Source organism: Bubalus bubalis, chromosome 11 (genome assembly GCF_019923935.1).
Source record: "Bubalus bubalis isolate 160015118507 breed Murrah chromosome 11, NDDB_SH_1, whole genome shotgun sequence".
Taxonomy (NCBI): Eukaryota; Metazoa; Chordata; class Mammalia; order Artiodactyla; family Bovidae; genus Bubalus; species Bubalus bubalis.
The window spans coordinates 65581457-65609059 of NC_059167.1; the positions used below are offsets into that span (position 1 = coordinate 65581457).

A 27603-nucleotide genomic window follows, 5' to 3' on the forward strand; every position below is an offset into this window, starting at 1 on the left:
CAAGTGTTATGTATCTGAATCTGATCTCGGGTCAGGACTGGGCTCTTAGCGACTCTGCCATTCTAACTCTAGCTCACAGGGGCTGCTGCTTCCAGGGCCCCAAACCCCTAAGACACTACCCAATTCCTTTTGTGGCTTGTGGAGAACCCAGTAAATGACACCCCACTTCTGTGCCTGAGTTTTGAACCAATGGATAAATGAGACAAATGTGTAAGGCAGGTGGTAGTCGAAAATGCTACATTTATTGTTCATAAGTCTGATCTTGGCTTCTAAAGCCCACAATTAGATAGATTTTGTTGCTAAGAGTTGAGTTTCTATAGCCAGAATGCCTGGGGACAATAATAGTACTCACCTCTCCGGGTTGTTGTGAAGATAAAATCAGTTAACATGTGGAAGCACTTAGAATAGTTATCATTGTGTTGAATTCTTAGGGTTAATTGTGATCATCCTATTTGCCAGTATGTATGAGTCTCAGGGAGTCTGAGGACTCCCCTCAGGGACCTGCCTTTGGGAAACTTGCCACAAGGAACAGCAGGTAGCTTGTTCCCAGGAGGAAAAAGAAAGGAAAGTGTTGGGCTTCACAGGTCGTGTTCTCTTTACGAACCCACCCTCCCCGCTTGCCCCACCCCAGGGGAGGAGAGAGGCCATGTTATGTGACCGCAGCCCCTACCGCGTGAAATGGAACACAGGTTTCACCCCACACCTGTCCCCAGAACAGGTGGGCCAGAGTCATCAGTCTCCCAGAAGCCCTTTTAGAGCCATTCTTCTCTGTCCGGGGGTTTGTCATCAAGAAAATTTGGCTTAACAATTGGGAAGTGGTGTAAGGTTTGGTTGCTTTCTGATCCTAGAAATAGATGCTGTAAGTAAAGCGTGAAGGAATCAGATTGTTTGGTTTGGAGACTCAATGTGTGATGCTGTCTATGAGAGGGGGAAAGGCAGTGAGGCTGTGCCTGGTGCGGGTGAGGAGAGATTGCAGGAGGGTGCGTGGCCTGTGTCTCTCTTCCTTTAAGCTGAAAAGGTTGACGTGCAGCCGTTTATCTTAACTAGAATCATAGTTCGTCATGAGGAATTCTCCCTTTATCATCATCATCACCACCACCTGATTGTAATAAGCAATACTTGATTGTGAATAAAAATTCAGATTGGTGTTGACTGACTCTGTGCTTTTGATAGTAAAAGCAAGAAGGGCCTCTCATAGGATATAGTCCTCTTTTCAGACTGTTTGAGCCTGACAAAGGTCACTACCTCTATGAGATGCACGGAAAACTTATGTCTCCAAGAAGTGCTTTACATTTCAGAAAGTTCGAGTCAACGCAGTAGTTCAGTCTCAATCTCATTGCTGTGTGACTGTAGATAAGTCACATGCCCTTTCTGGACCTTAATCACATCACCTGTAGGTGAAGGGGCTGGACCACATCTCCAACATATTCCAAGGCTGACCATCTCTAATTCTGTATTCTAGTTTATACCAATGAGCCCAAGAGGCAGTGTTCCCCAAAACTCAACCTCAGAGGAAATAGGGACATTTTAACAGAGAGTGGGCTTTGCTATCTGGACCTTTAGAAACAGTACCAAGTTCCAGACTTGGGGTGGTGGTGGTGGTGGGAGCACAATTCAGGACGAGGCTTCTCACGGCCTTCCTTTCACACTGACAATAACAGTTTGTTTCGGGACCATCTAGGGCCTGGAGCATAACAGACCCATTTAAGGCATGTTTATTAATGTGCAGGTCTAAGTTTTAAGGCTAAAATCCACCAACAATTTCACTAAAAGCAGTATTTGTAAGTTTTTGGGTTTTTGTCTCTGCAGTACCGTTAGAAAAGGCTTTTAGGAACGATTAGGTTGGAGCACAGGACTGTCCCCTCTCAGAGGTCAATGCTCTGTGATGTGGGCTTTCATTGACCACCAGCAGCTGAGTGCCTACTGTGGGTCCGGTGCTTTGCTGGGTGAGGGGCTCCGAAGAGGAATGAGAATGCTCCCCCTGTCAGCTGATGGGAAAGGCCGTGAGAAAGCTGGAAGGAAGTGATACCTGAGCAGGGTTTCACAGCAAGGGTAAGGAAGAACAAAGCAGATAAAAACAAGAAGGGCATGGCAGGCATACAGAGGAGCAAAGGCTGAGAGGTACGAGAAGACTTGGGACAACAGAGCAGCTGCGTGTGTCAGGGTCCAGGGGAGAGGGTGAAGGAGAGATGGATGGGGAGGCCGGGCTGGCTGGAGGAGAGGCAATCCCCCAGGTAGGGAGTTTGATCTCAAGGCCTGCGGGCAGGGGTAGGGAGAGCGGTGTGGTTGAAGGTATTTCAGCAGGGATGTGATGTGTCCCAGTGCCCTGGCAGCAGGGCAGTGACTGGGTTGGGGAATGGAGTCCTTTCCAATCCTCTCTCCTAAACCGAGGGCCCTCAGGACAGTCATGGACCTGACCACAGAACCGGCAGGTGGGGAGTGGGGCCCTTGTGGAACACACAGCGTGAAGACAGGGTTGCTGGCTATTTCATCTCAGGTTAAAATGAAACACATGGCTCATGAATAGCACCGGGTCCCAGTGCTTCTTTTTAGTTTGCCAGTGGCCATGTGGTTCTGAAATACAGAGCCCTGGAAAGAGGAGAGTGGCAGCGAAGATTACTTTTTCAAGCACAAAATGTTAGGATTAGAAGGAGAAGCCCCAGCCATCATTTGTCCTCACCTTCTGTATGAGGAAATAAAGACACACTACAGCGAGGCTTATCCAGTTTAACCTGATGAAGCTAAAAAACAGCACTCAGATAACATGGGTTTCTCTCTCTGGCCTAGGTTAACTCTCCTTGCCTTCTGATCCCATAGCACCCTGAATGTTGTCTCCTGAAATGTATCTGTCTTGTTCAAAGCATGTCTTGCCCTCAGGACTCTTGGCTGCAGGTGGGCAGGAATTTTTGTTTTTCTTATTTACACGGACTCCTCAGTTGCTTGCCTGGTTTCTGGCTCTAGAAGACGTTCAAAAATATTTATTGAATTAAAGAAAGGGTCATGCCAGAGGTGTGATCAGAGAAGGAAGCCTGGGAAATGTGACTTGCCTTCTGGTAGATCACTGTACATGGAAGCCAGAGGCTGGAAGAGCCATTAAGAGAGAAAGGGTTTTCATCCAGGCTGTCATGCGTGTCCTGAATAGGCTTTGCTGTGGTGTGTCTTTATTTCCTCATTCAGGAGGTGAGGACAAATGATGGCTGGGGCTTCTCCTTCTAATCCTAACATTTTGTGCTCGAAAAAGTAGTCTTCGCTGCCACTTTCCTCTTTTCAGGACTCTATTTCAGAAAAACATGGCCACTGGCAAACTAAAATGAACATCACAATTTTCACCCTCCCATGAGAGAGTGAAAAAAATCCTAATCAGATGCAGGCCACTCAACAGAGAGTAGATCTGGAATCCTCTCCAGATCAGAATTTTGGAAGTTGTTTGGATATTCCAGTTTGGAATTTGTTCTGGGAAAGGAATATTTCCTTTTTATAGGGTGAATTAAATTGAGTTCCAATTGCTTTCGTAAAAAAAACAAGATTTTTTTCAGAAAGAGAGCAAGGAGTGAGAATGAGCCCTCCTCCCCTGAGAACAGAGCCCCGTGGAGCTGCTCCAGGATCCTCCACCCAGTGCCCTGTGCCTCCATGAGCTTTGCCGTGGGGAGGTGCTGAGTAGGAGGTTTTCTCTGAGGCAAAAAAACCCAAGCAGCAAGCAGTCAGCTACTCACCGGAGGTCTCTTCCAGACGAACTGGATGGGGAACTTTTGGCTGTAAAACAGGGAGGTCTCGTCCGGTGGGAACTCAGGATCCACAAAAAGAACCTTCTTTTCCAGACATTTCTTGTGAAGCTGCTCGAATGTCTTCTCTTTCACCCCAATAATGGGAAAATTGCGGCTGATGATGGCTGAGTAGATGCCACTTGGGTTTCCACCCCCTGCCTCGGTGCCCTTGCCCTGGGCTGCCTGGGCGATGGGCCCTGGGGACCTGGGCTCAGCCCCTGTCCGTGGGGCCACGGAGGCGCTAATGACGGTCGGCATGGCAGGCAAATTTGGAAAGAAAAGGTTTTTAAAGACAGCAAGATTCAGCTACCTTTAAGGAAAGGAAGCAACTGCAAAGGGGAAGTTCCAGTGATTCTGTCATCAGAAAGAAAAATGTCCACATCCAATTCGAAGTTTAAAACCCATCAGAAGGTCGTCCAGCTTAAAAACTGAGCTGTGGTCCGGAAGCCATCAGTTTTCCTGAGGAAGGAGCACTAAAGGATTTCTGCAGCAGTTTTTACCTGGGGGGCTCCAACCAGCAGCATACATACCAGAGGGAGAGAAAGAGAGTGAGGGTTGTGTTTCAGTGGCCCAAAGAAGCTTGAGCCAGGAAGACCAAAAATAGACATGAAGAAAGATCATGAGTATGAGAGCAAGAGAGAGGGTAGTGGTGCAGTTAGACTGCGTGGTAGAGAGAGGAGGACCTGGTCAGGGATGTCCCTGTGTTGCCTTGAAGTGCTGATGTTATCAGGAAATGAAAGGGGAATATTTGAGTACGTTGAAACTGAAAATTAGCAAAGAATGGCAGATGCAGTATTGAATCAGCAGACTACCAAACTATTGGCCACCAGATTAATGGAGAACAATATTGAGAAAAGCTAGCGAGTGTGGATGTGAAATACTGAATTCTAGGAGAATATTCTAGGTATTTTTAAGAACACGGTTTTTACTTTTAAAAATTCTAGGATATCAGACCATTATTCGACTTGATTTGGTATCTCTTCTAGAATGTTCTGATGTCAGCGTTCAGTGAAACCGTCTGGGTAGAAAATGCCACCCAGCAGAGTTCTCAGCTGAGAAAATCCCTGTCTCTTCTTGACCTAGGCATCACTTGTCTCTCCCCACCTCCCCAAATCAACACTGGGACCAGATCCTTTACGAAAAGTGCACCTGAGCACAGCATATTCAGGCGTGCCACATTAGGCATCTGAGTCAGAAGTTGGAATTGGATACTGAGCCAGATTGGCTGTCAAGTCCTGGCATGTGATACCTAAAGAGGTGGCTTCAGGCACAAGTGGCTCTGGGGAAGGGAACTGCCTGCCTGGCCTCCACCTTGTCTTCTGCTCATGGTAGCTGCTACCCAGGCTGTAAGGAGATGGCCACATTCCAAGTGTGGCTGAGTGGAATCTAGTCCCAGACTGCAGTCCCGCCTGTCCCCATGTGACCACCTCATCAGCCCAAGGCTATGAGAGAAGTAGGGAAGTGACAGCTGGAATAGGGAGAATTACCCGGGTCATGATCACCAGGGTTGCAGTTTTGAGGAGCCCTAGGTCTGGAGTTGCAGCTTGTAGGAACCATAAGCTCATTCTCCCATCCCTCCAAGGAAAAGCCCAAGGGTCTTTACTGCTATTCTTGAAGAGTAGAACAGAGGAGGGAGCATCTGAAGCTGATGTCTAGGTTCACAGTCTAGGCTTTCTGCTCCCTTGCTGTGCCTGTGCAGCTGTAGGTGGAGTGTGTGTGTTAGTTGCTCAGTCATGTCCGACTCTGTGACCCTATGGACTGTAGCCTGCCAGCCTCCTCTGACCATGGGATTTTCCAGGGAAGAATACTGGGGTTGGTTGTCATTCCCTTCTCCATGATTAAGTAGGTTACTTCTTCCTTTCATCTGATGTCTCAGTCTTCATGCCTATAAAATGGGTATAATGGTAGTCATTCTGTTATTGAGTTGTTGTAAAAATTAAGCAAATTGTGTAAAACATTTAAAATAGTGCCAGGATTGTCTTAAGCACATAATAAATGTTGTTATTGTGTCAACTTAAAAAAAATGCACAACGTGAGAGTTGCAAGTTAAGTTTTTATTTGGGCAAAATGAGGCCTGCAGCTGGAGAGACAGGACCTCAGATAGCTCTGAGACACTGCTCCAAAGAGGCAGGGAGGGTCAGTATATATGTGATTTTGGAAGAGGGAATACATGCAATCAAGCACATATTTTTCTAGAAGGTTTATGCTAGTCTCATAAAGCTTTTGCTAGTCATGAGGAACAGTCGTTACCATGAAGGGTTTTAGTGCTTTTCTAGATATGAAGAGATACGAGAATTGGGCTCATAAAATTGGCTCCTGAACATATCTAGCTATCTGAAGACCTGTTCTGCTAGTTTCCCTCCTCCCCCACTGGAGCACAGTGCTTTATTTCTGCTCTCCACCCTGAACTCCTTTCATGGCGCGTTGAACGTCAGCAGCTGCCACAGCACATGGTTTAATCCTTGTAGATGGTGAGTGCCCGTGGCAAGTGCCAGTTTGTAGTTGACAATTGTTAGAGATGAACCAAAGTTAACACTATTTTGGGGTTAACCAGGTTGAATGACATTGGTACAAATCAGCTTTCACTTTATGAGCATCTACTGAACATCTTCCATGTGTACAGTGAGTGCGTCTGCCCAGGACCGTGTGGTCACAGTCTCCAAGCAGAGGTGTGGTGTGCCTACCTGCCTGCACTAAAAGAGCCTCCAAAAAGACTGACTTCACCCTCAGATGAAGGTGAAGTCTCAGAGGAAGACTTCACCTAAGCCTATAGAAGGCTCTTAATAAACACATGTTGCATATCTGTTGAATGAAACTTCTCTGTGTGAGAAGAAATTTCTTCTGCTTCTTATTGCTTTGCCAATGCAATTAAAGTATCTTGGCTGATTTGTCCCTGGGGGAGGAGCTGTCTCCAGGCCACACACAGCTGATCTTTCTTTCCTCAACTGTCTAAGCCAGCTCCATCTGTGGGTAATGAAGACAGGTGTGTGATGGAGATCAGCCTCTTGTCATAGCAGGATGGGAATATCAAACGCACAGAGTGCAAGGTGGTATTCAGTTTGCTTTACCAATGGTTGTGGATAAAACCCCTATCAGATGAGCAGGTCCAGACTCAAGGTTTATTCATCTGCACAGCTGTAGAAACTCAGACTCTCAGTAAGAAATCCAATCTGAGCCCACAAACAAAGGCAGATAATGAGCATGTAAACAGCTGCACATTTCAATTCCTGGAAGCCTCTTCAAGAATGAAGGGAAAAAAAAGAATGAAGGACTAGTTTTTATAACACATTTCAGCCTAAGTTATGCAGTATCTGTGGCTGGAATGACTCCTGTTACACCAACAAGGCAGTTAATGATTGTGTATCACTGTCTCCCACCAAAATTTAACTCAACACTGTTAGAATTAATGAATTCATTTATAATTAGAACACCTACCACTCATTACATGCCTACTGTGAGCTAGCTACTTCACATAGTTTTTAAAACTTTTAAATTAATTTTAGACATACAAAGGCATTGCAAAGACAGCACAGAGTTCCCAAATACCCTCAATAGCCTCCCTTAATGTTTATACCTTATATAACCACGGTACAATGATCAAAACTCAGAAATGAATGTTGGTAAGGTACTATTAATTGAACTACAAGATATGTTTAGATTTTTGTCAGTGTTCCCACTATGTAGGTGTTTTTTTTTTTTTTCCTCTTCTTTTGCAGAATCTGATCTGCATTGCATTTAATTGTTGCGTCTCCTTGGTGTCCTCCAATCCCCGACAGTTCCAATCTCTCCTGAACTTGGCACTTTTGAAGTGTACTTGTCAGGTATGTTGCAGAATGTCCCTAACTTGAGTTTGTCTGATTTTCACGTGATTAGACTGAGGTTATGTTTTGGGGGGAAGACTATCACAGAGGTTATATGCCCTTCTCATCAAATCAGACATGGGGGTACTTAATATTGATGTATTTGATTACTGGTGATATCAACCTTGATTACTTGGCAAAGGTGGTATCTACCAGGTTTCTCCAAAGTTACTATTTTTTTCCTTTCATACACATGGAATACTTTGAGTCTGTATACAACCCTGCAGGTTTGATTAATCCCATTTTAGAGGTGAGAAAACTTGTGCTATCTACTGTATTTTTAGTTGTCATGGGAAAGTCACAGAATTTTAGAGATTATCTCTTTTCTTGAAAAAAGAGGAAACCCAGGCCTAGAGAGATTAAATGACATGGCCAAGATCACCCTGCCAGTTCGCTACAGAACCAAGCTAGATCCTGGGTCTCCTGATAATCAGTGAAAGAGTAAATGCAAAACTAAGACTCCAATAACTGCATTAGGCATAAGATCTCTGGATTCCTGTATATAAATAGTCAGGGCTTCCCTTCTCCTACCTCTGATGGGAGTGGAATCTAACACCATCAGCCATGCTGAAAACAACTGTTGAGAAGCAGCTGTCTGACTCTGGCTGGCCTTGCAGCGACACTGCAGCCTTGAGCAAGGCTGGTCATAAGACAGGCAGATCTGATATCAAATGCCAGTGTCTCCTTTATTTCTGCTAGAATGCCAGTTACATGGCCTCCATTGTCTATGGTTAAGACTGTAACGTTTCCAGGAGAGTTGCTGATGGCTTTCTATCCCCTAGGCTGAGAAGTTATTTTAGTCTAGAGTGCCACCTCCCTCCCACCCCTGGAATTATGCTGGGCATTCAGAGGATTTGATGGACGGAAATCTTAAAAACAGAGTGGAAAGCTTGATATTGCCATAGGAGTTCCATTACTGAGAAGGCTTTTAGGTAAGATGGTCAATTATGAGCTAAAAGCCATTAAACTCCAAATATTTAAGTGTTTTGACTGTGTTTCTGCTATCATTATGATACACTGATACTGAAAGGGATGTGAAAAAGTGAAGGAATTCTGCACACAGACCAAACTCCAGAATTCCCTATGGCTATTCCCTATATATCTGATAGGCCAATCTCAGCTAACCAGGATGTACGGTTCCTTGGTCAGCCCTTGCAGTCAGACAAGACCTCTGTGGGGAGACACATATAAAAGCTCGGAGAGTGCTGCCACAGCGTTGGCGGGGGCAGGGTGGGGGCAGTCCGGGTCTCCTGGCCTGGTGCTCTGAGTGTGGTATTTGTGTTCCCTGAAGTAGAGGACTTGGCCTGGCTGGCATTTCTCAAGTGAGGAACAGCTCATCTGATGATCTGAAGAGGTCTGCTGCATCAGAAATAAATGTATTTTCTTGTACTAGAGTTCATTCTTTTTAATTTTTTAAATTGAACTAAATAGTTGATTACAGTGTCGTGTTAGTTTCAGGTATACACAAAGTGATTCAGACATGTGTGTGTGTGTGTGTGTGTATACATACACATGTGTGTGTGTGTATATATATATATATATATTCTTTTTCAGATTCTTTCCTGTTACAGGTTTTTAACAATATATGTAATATGGTTCTCTGTGCTATACAGTAGGTGCTTGTTGTTTATTATATATATAGTGATGGGCATCTGTTAATTTCAAACTCCTAATTTACCCCTCACCCCTCTTTTCCCTTTGGTAACCATAAGTTTGTTTTCTAAGTCTACGGGCCTACTTCTGTTTTGTAAATAAATTAATTTCTTTCATTTTTTTAAATTCCACATATAAATTATATCATACGATATTTATCTTTCTTGAGTTACTTCCCTTAGAGTTTGATAATCTCTAGGTCTGTCCATGTTGTTGCAAATGGCATTATTTACTTCTTTTTTTATGGCTGAGTAATATTCCATTGTATAAATGTACTATATCTTCTTTATCCATTCCTCTGTTGATGGACATTTAGGTTGCTTCCATGTCTTGGCTATTGCAAACAGTGCTGCTATGAGCATTGGGGTGTACGTATGTTTTCTAATTATGTTTTCATCCTTTATGGATACATGGATACATGCTCAGAAGCTGGATTACCATATCCATTTTTAATTTGCATACTTTAACCCAACAATTCCACTTCAGATAAATCAGATAAATTGCTTAGAGCTACTAATTGCAATGTGGATTATACTGTTGAAAACCAGAAAAATGGATATGGTAATTCCATTTTTAGTGTTTTAAAGAACTTCCATACTGTTCTCCATAATGGTGTGGAGTTCATTCTTCTTCTTTTTTTTATTTTTGGCTGTGCTGGGTCTTCGTTGCCATGCACAGGCTTTCTCCAGTTGCAGTGAGCAGGGGTTACTCTCTAGTTGCAGTGCGAGGGCTTCTCGTTGTGGTGGCTTCTCTCGTTGAGGAGCACAGCTCTAGGCTCAGTGGTTGTGGTGCGTGGGCTTAGTTGCCCTGTGGCATGTGGAATCTTCCCAGACCAAGGATAGAACCTGTGTCCCCCACATTGGCTGACAGATACTTCACCACTGGACCACCAGGGAAATCCTTGGAGTTCATTCTTAACCCCATTTTTCATCCTATTTTACATGCCACACCTTATAACCCTTTACAATAATAGAAACCAAACTTTTTACAGCTACTGGATACTATGGAGATATGGCTCAGCATCTTTGTTTTTAAAATTTTGCTTTGAAATAGTTTAAAACTTACAGGCATGTTGAAAATATAGTATAAGAAGTTCCTGTACATGGTTCATCCAGATTCTTCAGTTGTAACATTTTTAACACATTTTGCTGATTTTCTCTGTCTCTGTTTTTCTCATACATACATAAATTATATTCTGAGCCATTTTAGAGTAAGTTAGAGCTATGAGGGCCCATTACCCTTTAATATTCAATACTTCCATGTGTTTCCTAAAACAAGGACATTCTTCTATATAATCATGGTGCAGTTCTTAAAATTACGAAAATTACCATGTAATCAAAATATCCCATTCAAATTTTTCCAACTGTCCTAGTAATGTCCCTTATAGTTCCAGGAGAGAACACATTTGGTGTCATGTCTCTTTATTTCCTCCTTCAATCTGAAAGTTCTGAGAGAGCTGTTTTTTATGTCCTTCTCACTTGCACAGTATAGGATGGTACATCAAATTTTGGTTTATTATTTACTTAAATGAAGTCACTCAGTAGACATTTTATCCAGAACATACTTCTATGTTGATATATATAGGTTTTTATTTTAATGGTTGCATAACACTCCACTGTATGAAAGGGTTATATTTAACCAATCTCCTGTTAAAGGACATTCAGTTTATTTCTGGTTTTCAACAGTATAAAACACATTGCAATTAGTAGCTCTGAGCAATTTATCTGAAGTGGAATTGTTGGGTTAAAGTATGCAAATTAAGAATTTTGATGCTATTGCCAGATTGCCATCCTGAAAGATTATACTTATTCTAATTCTTCTAATGATGCATGAGAATGCCTAGCTCCTATGCCAATATCAGTACTAGACATTTTCCTCCTAATCTTGGCCAATCAGGCAGCCCTTATTGAATTTCTTTAAATATTAATAGGGCTGAGCATCAGTCAGTTCAGTTCAGTCGCTCAGTCGTGTCCGACTCTTCTCGACCCCATGAATCACAGCACGCCAGGCCTCCCTGTCCATCACCAACTCCCGGAGTTCACTCAGACTCATGTCCATCGAGTCAGTGATGCCATCCAGCCATCTCATCCTCTGTCGTCCCCTTCTCCTCCTGCCCCCAATCCCTCCCAGCATCAGAGTTTTTTCCAATGAGTCAATATTTCATACTTATTTTGCCTGTTTCAATTTCTTCTGTGAATTACCTTTGCCCATATTGCTTTTGAGCAGTTTCTGTTTTTAAACTGATTTGTCAGCTCATTTCAGGGCATTTAAGTCTTAAAGGAAAGACATATTACACACTCATTTTAGAGTTTTGTTTGAATCACTCCTGAAATGATTCTACTTTATTACATTAAATCCAGTTTCCTGAGAAAGCATATCCAGAATCAGCCACAACAAGGTCACTGAACACTGTAGATCAACCTGGCCCCAAGTTGGTCAAAGCTCTCTGGACCTTAGCATCAGAAAAAGGAGATGGGGAAAGTGTGACAAGCGATTAAGAGCAGAGAACATTCGAGAACACCCAGGCTGTATTTTTCTCCATTCAATGTGTCTAGTTAAACTTTTCAGTATAGTTCTGGGTCAAGACAGAGAAGTTCCTCACTAACTTACTCTACAGTTCTTGTTACATTCCTTGTTTCCAAAATATTTTAAATGAATAGACATGCAATATATATTGATCTGAAGATAGGTCTTGATTATTCAGCTTTCAGTTCAGTTCAGTTGCTCAGTCATGTCCAACTCTTTGTGACCCCATGAATTGCAGCACGCCAGGCCTCCCTGCCCATCACCAACTCCCGGAGTTCACCCACTCATGTCCATCGAGTCAGTGATGCCATCCAGCCGTCTCAACCTCTGTCGTCCCCTTCTACTCCTGCCCCCAATCCCTCCCAGCATCAGAGTCTTTTCCAATGAGTCAACTCTTCGCATGAGGTGGCCAAAGTATTGGAGTTTCAGCTTTAGCATCAGTCCTTCCAATGAATACCCAGGACTGATCTCCTTTAGAATGGACTGGTTGGATCTCCTTGCAGTCCAAGGGACTCTCAAGAATCTTCTCCAACAGCATAGTTCAAAAGCATCAATTCTTCAGCACTCAGCTTTCTTCATAGTCCAACTCTCACATCCATACATGACCACTGGAAAAACCATAGACTTGACTAGATGGACCTTTGTTGGCAAAGTAATGTCTCTGCTTTTTAATATGCTATCTAGGTTGGTCATAATTTTCCTTTCAAGGAGTAAGCATCTTTTAATTTCATGGCTGCAGTCACCATCTGCAGTGATTTTGGAGTCCAAAAAAATAAAGTCTGACACTGTTTCCACTGTTTCCCTATCTATTTCCCATTAAATGCTATTAAAAGCCATCATTTATATTAGATAAGAACATTCAGCTTTCAGGTTCAGTTCAGTTCAGTCGCTCAGTCGTGTCTAACTATTTATGACCCCATGGACTGCAGCACACCAGGCTTCCCTGTCCATCACCAACTCCTGGAACTTGCTCAAATTCATGTCTATAGAGTCAGTGATGCCATCCAACCATTTCATCCTCTGTCGTCTCCTTCTCCTTCTGTCTTCAATTTTGTCCAGAATCAGGGTCTTTTCCAATTAGGTTGGGAGGGAAATCTGAAGTTGGGAAATAAAACTTCAGCCAATGGAGATTTCTTCCTTTCTCCTTAATTGTAAAACTTGCAGAAATAGGAACAAAGAATCTGCATATGTCTATGTTACTTACACATAGTGCAAAGTTCAACTGATACAATGAAATATGTCTACCAGGAAATGCACAACATTTACTATATCTGGAGAGAAGAGTCCTATGTCATAAAAGTCAAGCAGAAACAAGTATATTCAATTCTCAATTTTTAATCAATCCATCAGTCAGCCAATCATTACTAAAAGTCAAGTATAAAGGTGCTCTGGCAGATATAAGAGAAATATAACATGATCTTGGAGAACATGCCATCTAATAGGGGAACAAGACAGACGAACCTGAAACACTGAGGGGCCATCCAAGAGAATGTTCATCCAACTGCATATTATGTAGAAGTGGGGCTGCCTGTCAGAGAAGGGCAAAATCACTGCTTGTGGTAAAGGGGAGTTGTGGGTGTTAGGGAGTTAGAAAGGCTCTATGGGGAAGTGGGATTTGAGTTGTGCCTGGACAGATGGTAGGATCTGCATACATAGAGGGCAGGCAGTAGATATTGGGTCCAGGGAACAGAAGGCACTGGGGTGGCGGTTGGCAAGTTACTAAGTGGAGGATGCCTGATAAGCAAGTGTGCATGTTGAGGAGGGCTGAAGATAGGAGGCTGCTTCAGCAGATGCTGTAGCCGCAGGGAGTCCCTAGGGACCTCCCAAGGGGCTGCTGTGGTGTAGTGCTCCAGCCCATGCCGAGCTGTGCTGGGATCTGAGTCAAACGCAAAATGTGGTATATTGATCCTATCCTTATTTAAAATTGTGATATTTGTTCATCATGGATTTTTTTTCTTTTCGTGTTGATTTTTAAAATATTGCATTAAAGTATTACTTATTTTGATTACTGTGAATTTGGGCATCCCCATATATTTTCTGTCCCAGGCAAGTGTCTCACTTACCTCACCCTCAGTCTAGTCCTATGTTCTTATTCTGAAGTTTGATGGTGGGTATTTATGTTATTAATTTAAATTACAGTTCACTCATGTTACAAATAATCTTTAGGTAGTAGACAGTATTTAATAAAACCAATATTAAGAGATTAGAATTTTAAAAAGATTAATTTGGAACTTTGGAGACCCAAAAAACATGACAAGTAAAAGACTCCCTTTGTGTTCTTGATTCAGTCTCTTACTTTAGCTCAGTCACTCAGTCATGACTGACTCTTTGCGACCCCATAGACTGCAGCACGCCAGGCTTCCCTGTCCATCGCCAACTCCTAGAGTTTGCTCAAACTCATGTCCATCAAGTCGGTGATGCCATCCAACCATCTCATCCTCTGATGTCCCCTTCTCCTCCTGCCTTCAATCTTTCCGAGTATCAGGGTCTTTTTCAGTGAATCAGTTCTTCACATTAGGTGGCCAAAGTATTGGAACTTTAGCATCAGTCCTTCCAATGGATATTCAGGACTGATTTCCTTTAGGATTGACTGGTTTGATCTTCTTGCAGTCCAAGGGACTCTCGAGAGCCTTCTTCAACAGCATAGTTCAGAAGCATCAATTCTTCAGTGCTCAGCTTTCTTTGTGGTCCAACTCTTCCCACTTGTGATCCAAGTCATCCATACATGACTACTGGAAAAACCATAGCTTTGACTAGACGGACCTTTGTTGGCAAAGTAATGTCTCTGCTTTTTAATATGCTGTCTAGGTTGGTCATAACTTTTCTTTCAAGAAACAAGCATCTTTTAATTGCATGGCTGCAGTCACCATCTGCAGTGATTTTGGAGCCCAAGAAAATAAAGTCTATGACTGTTTCCATTGTTTTCCCATCTATTTGCCATGAAATGATGGGACCAGATGCCATGATCTTAGTTTTCTGAATATTGAGTTTTAAGCCAGCTTTTCAGTCTGTAAGGTAGAGTAACTCCCTGTTGCTGCAGTACATATAGTGCAAGTAGAAAAGGATTGCCTTGCCCATGTCTAAGTGGGTAAAAGAGATCTGTGGGGGGAGGTGGTTACCAGAGGCCACTGTCCACTTCAAGAGAGACCTTGAGCAGCTCAGCTGCTGGAGCTGGAGTGGCTTGGCCACATGGACTGAGACGAGCTTTCACAAATGGGCCACAAGGTGGGCTCGGCCCACCTATCACTTGAAACAAACTCACCCAGCTGTGCTCAAAGAGAAGCTCCCCACTGGGCCACGGCACATACCCCAGGCCATGGCCCAAGGAGCAATGCGAGGTCTGTGAATGCTATAAATGTCTCTGGGCCACTTGCATGTCGAAGTGGTGTGTGATACCAAGAGTATGATTCCCAGCATGTCTAAGAATGTAACATCTGAAAAATCTGAAATCTACTGTTCACTAATAAACTGTGACTAATGAAAGCTGACTTTAAGCCAGAGAAGTCAATTAGCATGTGGCACGAATTGCATAAAAGGCCCCAGGGAAGGCGGAGAGGTGCCGCTGCTCCTGGCTCTGCCACCAGGCGCACTGCTCCGTCACTGGACGCGCACCTTCCAGTCCACACCAATGTTCAGCGAGAGCGTCTCCAGCTTCAGGGTGGATGTTGTGGCATGGTACGTAAAAGCCACAGGCTGAGCGCTGCCATCTAGAGATCCAAACAGTAAAAGGGAAAGTCCGTTGACTATCCAGAAAAGAAATGTCTTTTCTTTGAATTTAAAAAGTTTCTGTCTCTGTCATAAAATCTTATATTCCATATAGGAGAATCCAAATTAATACCACTTGTACTCCAGGACTTCCATGAATTTTTAAAACATGAAACACTCCAGTCTTTTGAGTAAAAGACTGAATGAAAAGAAACTGTAAGGAGCAAAGTAATTTGTCCAGCAAATTCAGTAGGTTGAAAAAAGATATATCTTGTCCCAGGTCCTTTAAGAAACTCAATAAATATCAGTTGGATTCCCTACGACTTTAGATACCTACAGTTTGAAACAAATATTCAGAAAAGCTACAATATTATTTCAAGCCCCAAATGATTTCCCTCAGGAAAATATTAACAGCTTACAATGAGCAGAAAGACAGTTGATGAAGAAAGAAGCAGGATGGCCTCGTTCCCTCTAGATACTAGTATATTTGACTCTTGCCAGAAAGAGCAGAGTCCACATAGCTAAGCACATTACATCAGCTTTAGACTAACCATCTCTTCATGGCAAATACTTCTATGCTTATAGAACCAAGAGGCCTGTTTCCTTACCAGCTGAGTGGGCAGTCACAGAAGATGGCTGCTTCTTGAGGCCTAGGACCAAGATCTGCTCCACCACACACTTGCTGGGATAATGACCCCTCTCGTCAGCACAACTGGAATAGATACAACAAATGACATTAGGAAAAGGAGAGGAACAGGGGTTTGGACTGGCTACCAGATCACCATCCCCTCCCATCTTTCATGCCTATGGAGGCATGAAACATATAGCTGTCACATTTACTAGGATGAAGAGATGGAAAAAGATGACTCTATATGCAAAAACAAGCCAACCAGTGCACACGTGCTCAGTCATGTCTGGCTCTCTGCAACTCCATGAACCGTAGACCACCAGCCTCCTCTGTCCATGGAATTTTCCAGGCAAGAATAGTGAAACAGGTTGCCATTTCCTACTCCAGGAGATCTTCCTGACCCAGGGATCAAACCCGTGTCTCCTGTGTCTCCTGTTATGGCAGGCGGATTGTTTACCACTGAGTCATCTGGGAAGCCCAAGCTAACCAGTAGTCTTCCTCTAACAAGCCATTTGGAGGGATGTCACTTAAGGACACTGAAGTCCCAAATGTGACTTGGATGCTGCAATCAAATCGCAAGAAACCAGATCCTTAATGAATGTTTGAATAGATGAATAAATGGGATTAATAGGAATTTCTACTGAATTCTTTTTCATTTTTCAGAGAAGGAAGGAAAGGAAGATGAAGACAATAATGAAGGGATGTTCATAGAGTGATTGAAAAATACTCCCAGGGGGCTCCAGACCAAAGTGCCAATGTAAGAGGCTCCTGAATTTCCCTTTTCCAACAGATGCACTGAACATAGAGCTACACATGGAACAATTCTCTTTGAGAGAAACCAGAAAACTAGCTGAGCAACTCCTGCACATTGGGTGACTGAGAAAATATCCACATCAAAACAAGCAGGAAAGGCTGAAACACACTTTCCATATAACCCCCACCCCTGGCACGTTTGCGTGCTAAGTCACTTCAGTTGTGTCTAACTCTTTGCGACCCTATGGACTGTAGGCTCCGGGCTCCTCTGTCCATGGGTGTTGGGGGCCGGCGTGAGGCACTCCGCCCATGGCAAAGGTCATGAGGAAGGAGGCTCGACATACGCAAAGGCGGGATCGAGCCTCAGGAGTCCCCCTGGAAATCCTCGAGCATCTACCCCCATAACCAGAGCCTGCCTACTTTACTACTTTGTGCTCTTACCTACACCTCTGACTTTACGGGGGGCTGTCCCCCACCACCTCTTTCGGAGAAGGAGTTAACCTAGAGCTCCAGTTAATAATAATTCCTGGGTGTGATAGGAATGTTTCAACCTACAAACTCCTCTGAAGGTTCTCTAGCCTGCCTGACAGGCTTGTCCGGCCACATGTGATTGCTCACAGCCTCCCAACTGTGAGAGGCACGAGATGCTTTAAACCTTCTAAAAACAGGTTCCTTAGAAAAGTTAGAAAGCTATTAGTATAAGTATAATGGGCTGATTAGAAATCATATTGGTGAAGGGTTTTTCATTTGTTGAGCTGATGTTTACTGCTAAGTCTCCACATCCCCTGCCCTTATACACATTAATGAATATATAGAAGAAATAAGTATTAACCTTTGATATAAATCACGTTAGACCTTAGGCTAAGTAAATTCTTTCCTTAACTAAAACCCACTACACCCTCACCCTATAGGAATGTAACTTTATTTGGGTGGCATCTGTTTTAAGAATAATCACCCCTGGAGAAATAAGTGTCCTGGTTGACTGACCGCTGTCACAAGGAGAGGGTTGTAAATTGTCAGCAGGCCCCCCGGCCAGAAGATGATGTAACACCCCTAAGACCTCTGTATGCTTTTGTATGAAGCACCTGACTTTGATAAAAGTCAGGACTGCTGACCCCACGTGACTTTTGCATAACATCTCAGTGTATAAAAGTAGACCATGGAAAATAAAGAATTGGGATCAGTTCCTCGAAAGACTGGTCTCCCCATGTCTCTCTCTCTCTCACTCTGGTTGAGTCTCCATCTGGAGCGCGGAACCCACCATGCTTACTAATTATGCCTGGGCTTCTAAGATCCGACCGGGGAGGCCTCAGTGTCTCCTCTCCTTCGGAAGAACGGAAGGACGCCTGCGGCCTACGTAAGTGGTGCAAGCTTCTTGTCTTGAAGTTTTATTGGTCCCCCGCGTAAACCAAGCTACTCAGCCTCTTTTCTCCACTGAATTTTCCTACTGAGCTATCCTCATTCTATTACTCTTTATATCCTTAATTAACTTTTAATTAAGCAGTTGTTTCCTGACCCTCGCCTATGCCGTCTCTCCTTCGAATACCCTGGATCAGCTGGGGCTAGACCCCGGCACATGGGGATTCTCCAGGCAAGAAAACTGGAGTGAGTTGCCATGCCCTCCTCCAGGGAATCTTTTCAACCCAGGGAATGAACCTACGTCTCCTGTAACTCCTGCATTGCAGGTGGATTCTTTACTGCTGAGCTATCAGGGAAGCCCCACCCCTGGCATAGTCCTATACAATTGGGCAGGAATTTGCAACTCCTAGCTTCTCCAGACGGAGAAGGCAATGGCACCCCACTCCAGTACTCTTGCCTGGAAAATCCCATGGACGGAGGGGCCTGGTAGGCTGCAGTCCATTGGGTCGCTAGGAGTCGGACACGACTAAGCGACTTCACTTTCGCTTTTCACTTTCATGCATCGGAGAAGGAAATGGCAACCCACTCCAGTGTTCTTGCCTGGAGAATTCCAGGGACGGGGAGCCTGGTGGGCTGCCGTCTCTGGGGTCGCACAGAGTCGGATACGACTGAAGCGACTTAGCAGCAGCAGCAGCAGCTTCTCCAGAAAAAGTAAAAGGTTTGGATCACACTCATCCTTTCAAGGCTCCCACCTGGAGAGATAGGCCCTCAAATCACCTCGCTCTGAGAGCCAACAGAGTTAATTACGGCAAATAAAGCAGTTGTTAATAGGCAGCGTGGCTATCCCCCAGGGCTCAGTGCAGAGGGAGCAGGCAAAAATATCCATCTCCCAGGTTCTTCCTGGAAAGGATCTAACTGCATACTTTCCCAGCTACTGCCTGAAGGTTCTAATCAGCCTGTATATAGGTGATGACTAAAATATGTCCCTTTGGGATACAGATGGATCTCAGCATATCATTAACTACTGGCAGTCACTAAGAACAAACATGGCAGTGTGGATAATCACAAAGGTCTGGAAGCTATAAGGAGCTCAGGACAGGCTGATCAATGAGGATCATCTCCTACATGAGGCCCGTCTGTAGAGACTGGAAGACATAGGTGTCTTATCTAATGTGAGAAACAACACCAGGAGTCAAGGCAGATGAAACAGGAGAATATGTTCCTAACAAAAGAACATGATTAATCTACAGAAACTGACCTTAATGAAATAGAGATAAATTGTATACCTGATAGAATAGTTCAAACCAATGGTCATAAGGATGCTCACCAAGTTCAAAGAGCAATGCATGAACAAAATGAGAATTTCAATACATATGGAAAATATTAAAAAGTACCTAACAAAACACAGACCTGAACAGTACAAGAAGTGGACTGAAATATTCAACAAAGTGATGAATGGCATCACTTATATGTGGAATGCGCAAAAAAAGAAAAAAAGGAAAAAAAAGTTGAACTCATAGAAACAGAGTAAAATGGTGGTTGCTAGGGGCTGAGGGGTGGGAGAAGTAGGGAGAGGCTGGTAGAAGAGTACAGACTTTCAGTTATAAGATGAAGAAAGTTTGAGAATCAAATATCCAACATGGCAAATACAGTTGATAATTCTGTATTGCATAATTGAAATTTGCTAAGAGAGTAAAACTTGTGTTCTCATCAAAAGGCGGGGAAAAAAGGTTAAACACGTGAGGTGATGGATGTGTTAATTAACTTGATGAAGGGAATACTTCCACAATGTATACATATATCAAGTCATCACACCGTATACTTTAAATATACTACAATTGTATTTGTATACTATACTTGTATATTTATATTAAAATTTTATTTCTAAATCATACATTAATCAATCTGGAAGAAAAGAAGAAGAAAAATACAAATGGCCTTCATCATTAATTTTTAAAAATAGTACCTTAAAACATTAGCTGTGCATTTAAGGATAGCAAATGTATAGCATAATTTATTTATGAAAGCACATGGCTCTTTCAGCTGCCATTACCTGTTGGTCAAAACACCTGAGGAAAATGAAAATTTCCTGTGCAAGAATTGCTTCTGGTGGAGGTATTGGAAAGAATGCCCATCATCGAGATAGAATTCACCCATGGCAGAACCCTGGAGAGTGAATCACAGAGAGTATGCTCATGTAATAGTTTTCTTAGAAAAGACTATCCCTCCCTAAGGGAAATAACTGATTACAAAACCTGTGAAAAATTATGTTGAGCAACTGCTTAATATTAAAGCTGTACAAAGTCATCATAAAATATATAAACACTCAATACCCATTTGTGAAATAATATGAATAAGGAAGTCACACAAGAGGAGGCACAGAGAGTTAGGCTTTGTTGAAAGAGATTTAAACTGTGAAGTATGGTCAGTGGCATAGGTGACTTCAAAAATACTACCCTAAAATGTGACAACAGGTCAATAAATGTTCACCAAGTGAAACTGAAGTTAAAAGGAAAAAGTATGTAATGGATGAGATCAGCTATCTTTAGAAGAACCTCCATTTGGAGAATGGTGCCTACTTCCTACTGTCTTTTGGTAGGAGGATCCCTTTTGCACGTCAGACAATGTCACAGCACTCCATATGGCAGTTCCCTGTTACTGACAATGCTTCATGAGCTATGGACCTCAAGTCTCTTGCAATTTATTCCATGGCCTCCCGTGGGCCCAAGGCCCATAGTTTGACCCAAGAAGACATGCTTAAAAGAAATGGATGGAAGAGAAAGATGTAAGAAAAAGAAAGTGAATTATAATATTTGCGTAAGAGTGAGGATTTGTGTCTGGCACTGTATTTTGGGCAATGGTTAGGGGAGTAATCTCCTATAGGCCTCATTCAGCTCAAAAGATCTCCTCAAAAGAACAGATCAATTCTGGATCCTTCCAGACCTTACCCTAGGAGATTGTAGTTGTTTGAGTCATCCAATGAGAATGGAAGTTGATGTGTGTGGGGCTGCATCCCTGGAATATTGCATAGACACAGGACCCTTTTACTGGAGACTAAGAGTCAGGGTTAATCCACATGGCAGGCTGCCTATGGCCCAATGAGCTTTCAGTCCAGTGGTAATCAATGCCAAGCTGCAGAGCACCAAGGGTCACAGTACCCTAGAGGAAATTTCTATCATTTCTAGTTCTCAGAGTTCTCTGAAGAACAATTTCAGGAAAGTTAGATAAGTTGGACAATGATGCAGAAATGATTCAAATTTTTGATTTCTAGACAAACATCAGAAGCACCTATCCCATAGACGGGCTTCACCATTTATACACTCAAAGCTACCACTGTAAAGAGACAGAGTCATAACAAACAAGAGGTGTAAAAGTAATACTTTTCAAGTACCTTAGTGCTTAGAGCCACTCGGAGTCCATATGGGGAATCACTCATGAAGCCTGTGGATCTTCCTATAGTGGTCTTTATTGGTACCACACTTCCACCACGTTGAAACACTGGTATCTACAATAGGAGAATACTCTCAGAGGAGGATTTATATAAAGCAATTTCAAAGTAGGCTTTTAAAATATTTCATTATACATTCTTTTTAAAAATTTTTTATTTAGTTAGTTTTGGCTGTGCTGGGTCTTTGTTGCTGCGCTTGGGCTCTTTCTAGTTCCACTGAACACAGACCACTCTTTAGCTGTGGTGTGCACGCTTCTCATTGCGGTGGCTTCTCTTGTTGAGGAGCGCAGGCTCAAGAGTGCATGGGTTCAGTAGCTGTGGTGCATAGGCTTAGTCACCCTGTGACATGTGGAATCTTCCCAGAGCAGGGATGGAACCCATGTCTCCTGAACTGGCAGGTGGATTCTTAACCACTGGACTGCCAGGAAAGTCCCATTATACATTCTTTATAAATGTAGACTCAAAAGCAAAATAAATTTGTGAACACAAATTCATTACTATAGGGGAAAATATCTTTATATAGGGTTCTGTACTCTCCTCGGCTTCAGGCATCCATTTGGGGTCTTGGAACATATCCCTCATGGGGAAGGGGGTCTACTGTATTCTTTTCTCCCAGCTTGTAGCTTAGCACAGGCCCTGGCATTAAAAGGAAAAGAGTTCAAATATTAAAAATGGTTCATTTAAAAAATTATTAGGGAAAACTTCTCACCCTCCATCAACTTATTACCTATTCTGACTATCCTATAGATAACCTTTTCTGCTTTGTATTTTTAATTTTCCTGTCAATATAACAAACAAGTTTATTTTTAGGACCCTGCTAAAGAGGGGATTTTTATGTCTATGCAAGCAGGCCCAGATATACATGTGTATATGTTTATAAAAGATGGTGGTTTCTTGGTTTGGGATAGACAACTGTTGTCCCTACCTCAGCCTACACACTTCTTGGTCCCTGCTTCCCTGCATCACTAGGATGACTGGCTCAATTCTGAGGGTGAATCTGTGAAATCTCTGTTATAGAAGCTGCCAAGGGCACTTGATGTGACTCTGACAACACAGCTGTAGGCATGGGTCTTCTGGAATAGCACTCCCGGCAAGGACAACCCAGTAGGTTCCATGCCTCCCAGTGTAGTCCTCTCTTAGGAAGCTCCCTGGATCACGTGAGGGCTTATACTTTGCTCTGAGTAAGCTGCCAGTGGGGAGAAGAGCTAGAATACAGTAGGCACCCCCTTCCTCCACGGGGGATATGTTCCCAGACCCCCAGTGGATGCCTGAGACCGAGGAGAGTACCGAACCCTATATAATGATACCTTCCCCTATACTAATGGGTGGGTAGCATACACAGCTTGGATCTGCTGGACCGAGGGATGAGTCTTGTCCTGGGCAGGATGAAGCAGGATGGCACAAGATTTCATCATGCTCCTCAGGGTAGCATGCAGTTTAAAACTTATGAATTATTTCTGGAATTTTCCATTTAGTGTTTCTGGACCACAGTTAATACTTTGGGGCTGCAGCTGACTGAAGGTAACTGAAACTGAGGAACATGAAGTCTCGGATAAGGGGGACTGCTGTATATAGGAAGTTGTCAGTGAGGGTGGAGTAGGCAAGATGTCCACAGTCTGCTTGATTCGCAGCAAGAAGTGAAAGCACATTTACTTCCCCATCCGCATCAGTCAATTTCTTCTTCTTTTATTTTCCTTCAAAGAATGAGGCAGTAAGTTAATATGGATAGGCCCTGGAGTGGAAGTCCAATTGACCTGGGGTCTTATCTCAGTTCTGCCACAATTTAGCTGAAACCCTGGACAAGTAATTTAACTTCTCTGAACCTCCCTGTCTTCACCTGTAAGCATGAGGGATTCAAGCAGATGAATGTTAAGGTCTAGTCTAGATCTGAAAGTTGGCATCTGAAATCATTTTCTCTATGTGAACGTGAACATGTTAGTCGCTCAGTCATGTCTGACTCTTTTTGACCCCATGGACTACAGCCTGCTATGCTGCTTTGTTCATGGGATTTTCCAGGCAAGAATACTGGAGTGGGTTGCCATTCCCTTCTCCAAGGGACCTTCCTGACCCAGGAATTGAATCCAGGTCTCCTGGGTGGATTCTATACCATGTGAGCTACCAGGGAAGCCCTATTTTCTCTATAATGGAGTTCATATTGCTGCTGAGAATTTAAAAAAATAATATACATCTATTTAAAAATTTTCACACTACTTCAGGTCTCTGGTAGTGGCTATGATTCAGTTGCAGGAATAAACTTCCCTTCAGAAATGCACCCTGGGGGACTTCCCTGGTGGTCTAGTGGTTAAAAATCCACCTTGCAATACAGGGGACAAGGTTCCATCCCTGGTCGGGGAACTAAGATCCCAAATCATGCAGGACAAGTAAGTCTGCACACTACAACTGGACAGTCCGTGCACCGCAACTAAAGATCCCGCATGACACAGTGAAGACCCCGAGTGCTGCAGCTAAGACCTGATGCACCCAAATAAATAACAAATGAATTAATTTTAAAAAAAGGAAATGCAGCCTGCATGGGCTGCTCTGGGTCTAACATCATAACTCATAGCCTCCCCTTGGGCCTAGAGGTCCAACTAGAAACTCATGTCTCCTGACTTGGTGCTGTAGAGGCCATTCTGTATGGTACGTGTGCTATCACCATTTTACTCCCTGTTGTCAGTGTGATTATTTTTCTTAGACATACAAAGGTAAATAAATGTGGAAGAACTGTGTCTTCAGTGTTCCAAACTGTGAACTCAGAGTACATATTACTTTTATACTCTTCTTTTCCCTTCCCATTTTGGTAGTTTTATTGATAAAAATTCACATGTCATACAATTCATCCATTTACAGTGTACAATTGAGTGGTTTTTAGTATATTCAGAGTCATGCAACCATCAGCATAATCAATTAAAAATCACCCCCCCAAAGAAACCCTGTACCCATTAATGGTCACTCGCCATTGCTCCCCAAACCCTCTCCCTGCCTTCAGTTCTGTGTTGTATGCTGTGATTAGTTGCTCAGTTGGGCCCAACTTTTTGTGACCATATGGACTGTAGCCCTCCAGGCTCCTCTGTCCTTGGGGATTCTCCAGGTAAGAACACTAGAGTGGGTTGCCATGCCCTCCTCCAGGGAATCTTCCCAACCCAGGAATTGACCCAGGTCTCCCAAATTGCAGGCGGACTCTTTACCATCTGAACCACCAGGGAACCCCTCTACATTCGGTCTCCATGTGTATATGTTACTATACACTGACGTCCTTCGTTCTTTCTATGAAGGCACGTGTTATGAACTGAATGTGTCCCCACAAAATTCACAGAGTGAAGCCCCAAGCCCCTGTGTGACTGTATTTGGAGACCTTTACAGAGGTAATTAAGATTAAATGAAGTCATAGGAGTGGGGCCCTGATCCAAACGAGTTGTTTCATAAGAGACACAAGATGAGCACACACTCCCTCTACCATAAGAGGATGCATCAAGAAACTGTCTGTCTCCATGCCAGGAAGAAATCCTCCCCAGGACCCAAACTGGTTGGCCCCTTGATCTGGGGCTTCCAGCCTCCAGACTGTGAGAAATTAACTTTCTATTGTTGAAGCCAGTCAGTCTATGGTATTTTGTCATGGCAGCCTGAGTAAACTAATCAGCACAATAGGTAAAAATAACAGTCTGAAAATAGCTTACAGCGTCCAAGGTTACTGGGATCTTTACTGTACATGCTCCTTTCCAGTGAGCAAATGTCTTAGAGTCATACCAAATCTGAAAAGAAATAGACCCTAGTGAAAAAATGTGTATAAGCACATTTTTCTCATGATTTCATTATTTAATAAAACATCCATTTATTTGGATTTCAAATAACCAGAAAGCTAAAATAAGTATAATTTTAAAAAATTTAAGTATAATTTAAAAAATCTTGAATAGAAGTTAGAACATATGCTTTTAAGAAAATCCCAAAGGACTAACTAACCTAGTACTGTGATGGATTAAGCTGAGTAAAAGGCCATTCATTTTTCCATCCATCCATCCAAAAGTTATTTACTGAACAACTTACCATGTGCCCAGCATTGCTGGGTACATACAAGTGAACAGAAAGACATAGAACCTACCCTCATGGATTTTATAGTTCAACTGGCTTATAAAAACATAATGATCTTATAGTGAAAAAGATGATGGAAGAGAGAAAACAACAACAAAACAGAAAAGCACACAGCAAGCAAATAAATTACAAATGAGGCAGGAGAAAAGAAGTGTCTGACAGGGAAACAGACCTTAGAGAAAAACCAGTGGAAATTTGGATTACTAATACAGTGTCATTTTTTTAAAACAGAGTACAATTTAGCGACGAGGTTCAAATTCTTATCTGAGATGCCCATCGAGGGGGTTTACTTGCTAAAGTGCCAAAAAGCTCCTGCCAAAGTAAATTTGATGGGATAAATCCTTAAGATACTATCTTAAGGATGAAAAGAAAACCCTTTTCTCTCTTCTAGTCCAGTGTAATTTCTGGCAGCCACAGTTCACCTCCTGGGATTACCAGAGGCTGTATAAATTTGGGATGTTGAATCTGGCACTGTCCTGCCGTGACTGGGAGAGGGCTGTGCCCTGACAATTGTCAGCTGCAGTGAACTCTCAATTCAACTGGATCAGTCCTACCTTGTCATGAAGTATTATCTTTGGCTGGATTCAGTTTCCTAATGTATTGTCAAGGATTTCTGTGTCTATGTTTCCAAGGGATAATCCATTAGCTATCTTTCCTTGTAATGTCTTCCTTTGGTGAATTCTAGTTGCTCAAGATAAAAAGTTGGTGGGAGTGAAAGGTAAAAAAAAAAAGAAAAAAGAGGATTCAAACAAGATTTGGGCTTTACCCATCAACCATTTCCAGTCTGATTGAAATGAGAGGCATAGGGTGTGTGGTACCATAATCAAAGATTCCCAGCCTAAGAGGGGTACAACTGGTACAAAACACCATGCAGATGAGACCCAGAGCTTAGTTACTGAGCTCACCCAGCAAGTACTTACAGATGGCCTACTATGTGCCACATGCCTGTCTAGATGCGAGGGATACATTAACAGATAGGCCATTAATGCAAAGTCATTAACAGATAAAAATCATGGCTTTCAAAAAGCTAACATTCTAATGGGAGAGATACATAATAAACAAAACATAAAAGTAAATATTAGGATGTTTAAAATGGCATGTTCTACAGAGACAAATAAAGGATGCAGGAGAACTGGATAGTACCAGGGGCAGTGGGAGTGGTCTGTAATCTTAAAGAGGGCATCAGAGAAGGCCTCCCCAAGAAAGAGACTTGCAGGAGAGGGATGTGCTGTACAGAACACGGGAAGGTGACAGCCAGGCTGTGAGATAGCTCTCTGCCCGTTGTGGTACTTCACTAGCTAATCAGCAAGAAGCAGCGGCTCTCCTACCCAGGCTTTGGGAAGATGTAGCAAGAGAAACAATCACAGAACACTCCTGGAAACAGGAGTGTTGAAAGAATAGGCTACATAGTCATAACAGTGTGATTGAAATGATAATAGATCATTAATAGAAACTGTGGCAAAGTCAGACAGGGAGATAGCTCCTCTTAATGGGAGCCTGCATTTAGAATTAATTTAAGAAACTCTTAGCAGAAATGCTTGGTAAGCCATTTCATTTTGCTGTTGTAATATTTAACCTTTTTCTCAGGTTTCTGCTTTGCAGGGGAACCTTTGTAAAGAGCCCCCACCTTCAGAACTACAAATTCCTAGAGAAACCAAGCAGAAAGAACATCATTCATGGGCTTTCTGTAGAAAAGCCTGGTTATTGTCATATCAGTGATGACAAGTGTAGTGGGCTGGATGGTGGCCCTTCAAAAAAAATGTATTTGCTTCCTAATCCCTGGAAGGAGTGAATATTACCTTTATGGGAACAGATTTG

At 42.9% G+C, this 27603-nt stretch overlaps 2 protein-coding genes and 2 long non-coding RNA genes across 16 annotated transcripts in view; 1 reads left to right on the forward strand and 3 right to left on the reverse strand.

Moving 5' to 3' along the window:
• Positions 1-4342, reverse strand: part of CAPN3 (calpain 3) — a 53055-nt gene extending 48713 nt beyond the window's left edge. For 2 of the 4 annotated variants that reach the window (XM_044925164.2, XM_006066194.4), the window contains exon 1: positions 3714-4340. In XM_044925164.2, coding sequence (XP_044781099.1) covers positions 3714-4022 — 309 coding nt within the window. In that variant the 5' untranslated portion in view covers positions 4023-4340. Of the gene's footprint in view, positions 1-3713 lie in introns of all 4 variants that reach the window. The other 2 variants (XM_044925165.2, XM_044925166.2) reach the window with 2 other exon arrangements.
• LOC123328102 lies at positions 2108-4057 on the forward strand. The gene is made up of 2 exons (XR_006542870.1): positions 2108-2234; positions 3537-4057. It is a non-coding gene; the product is annotated as an uncharacterized LOC123328102 (long non-coding RNA).
• A 1164-nt stretch (positions 4343-5506) lies between the features above and the next one.
• LOC123328101 lies at positions 5507-7209 on the reverse strand. Its single transcript, XR_006542869.1, has 2 exons — positions 6449-7209; positions 5507-5649 (listed from the first exon to the last, which is right to left on the reverse strand). It is a non-coding gene; the product is annotated as an uncharacterized LOC123328101 (long non-coding RNA).
• Positions 7210-14724: 7515 nt separating this feature from the next.
• The window catches only part of GANC (glucosidase alpha, neutral C), a 73034-nt gene continuing 60155 nt past the window's right edge, over positions 14725-27603 (reverse strand). For 8 of the 10 annotated variants that reach the window (XM_025295852.3, XM_006066206.4, XM_006066205.4 and 5 more), the window contains 5 exons: positions 25374-25448; positions 21640-21753; positions 20302-20414; positions 16117-16220; positions 14725-15510 (listed from right to left, as the gene is read on the reverse strand). In XM_025295852.3, coding sequence (XP_025151637.3) covers positions 15401-15510; positions 16117-16220; positions 20302-20414; positions 21640-21753; positions 25374-25448 — 516 coding nt within the window. In that variant the 3' untranslated portion in view covers positions 14725-15400. Of the gene's footprint in view, positions 15511-16116; positions 16221-20301; positions 20415-21639; positions 21754-22710; positions 23391-25373; positions 25449-27603 lie in introns of those variants that run through there. The other 2 variants (XR_006542871.2, XM_025295856.3) reach the window with 2 other exon arrangements.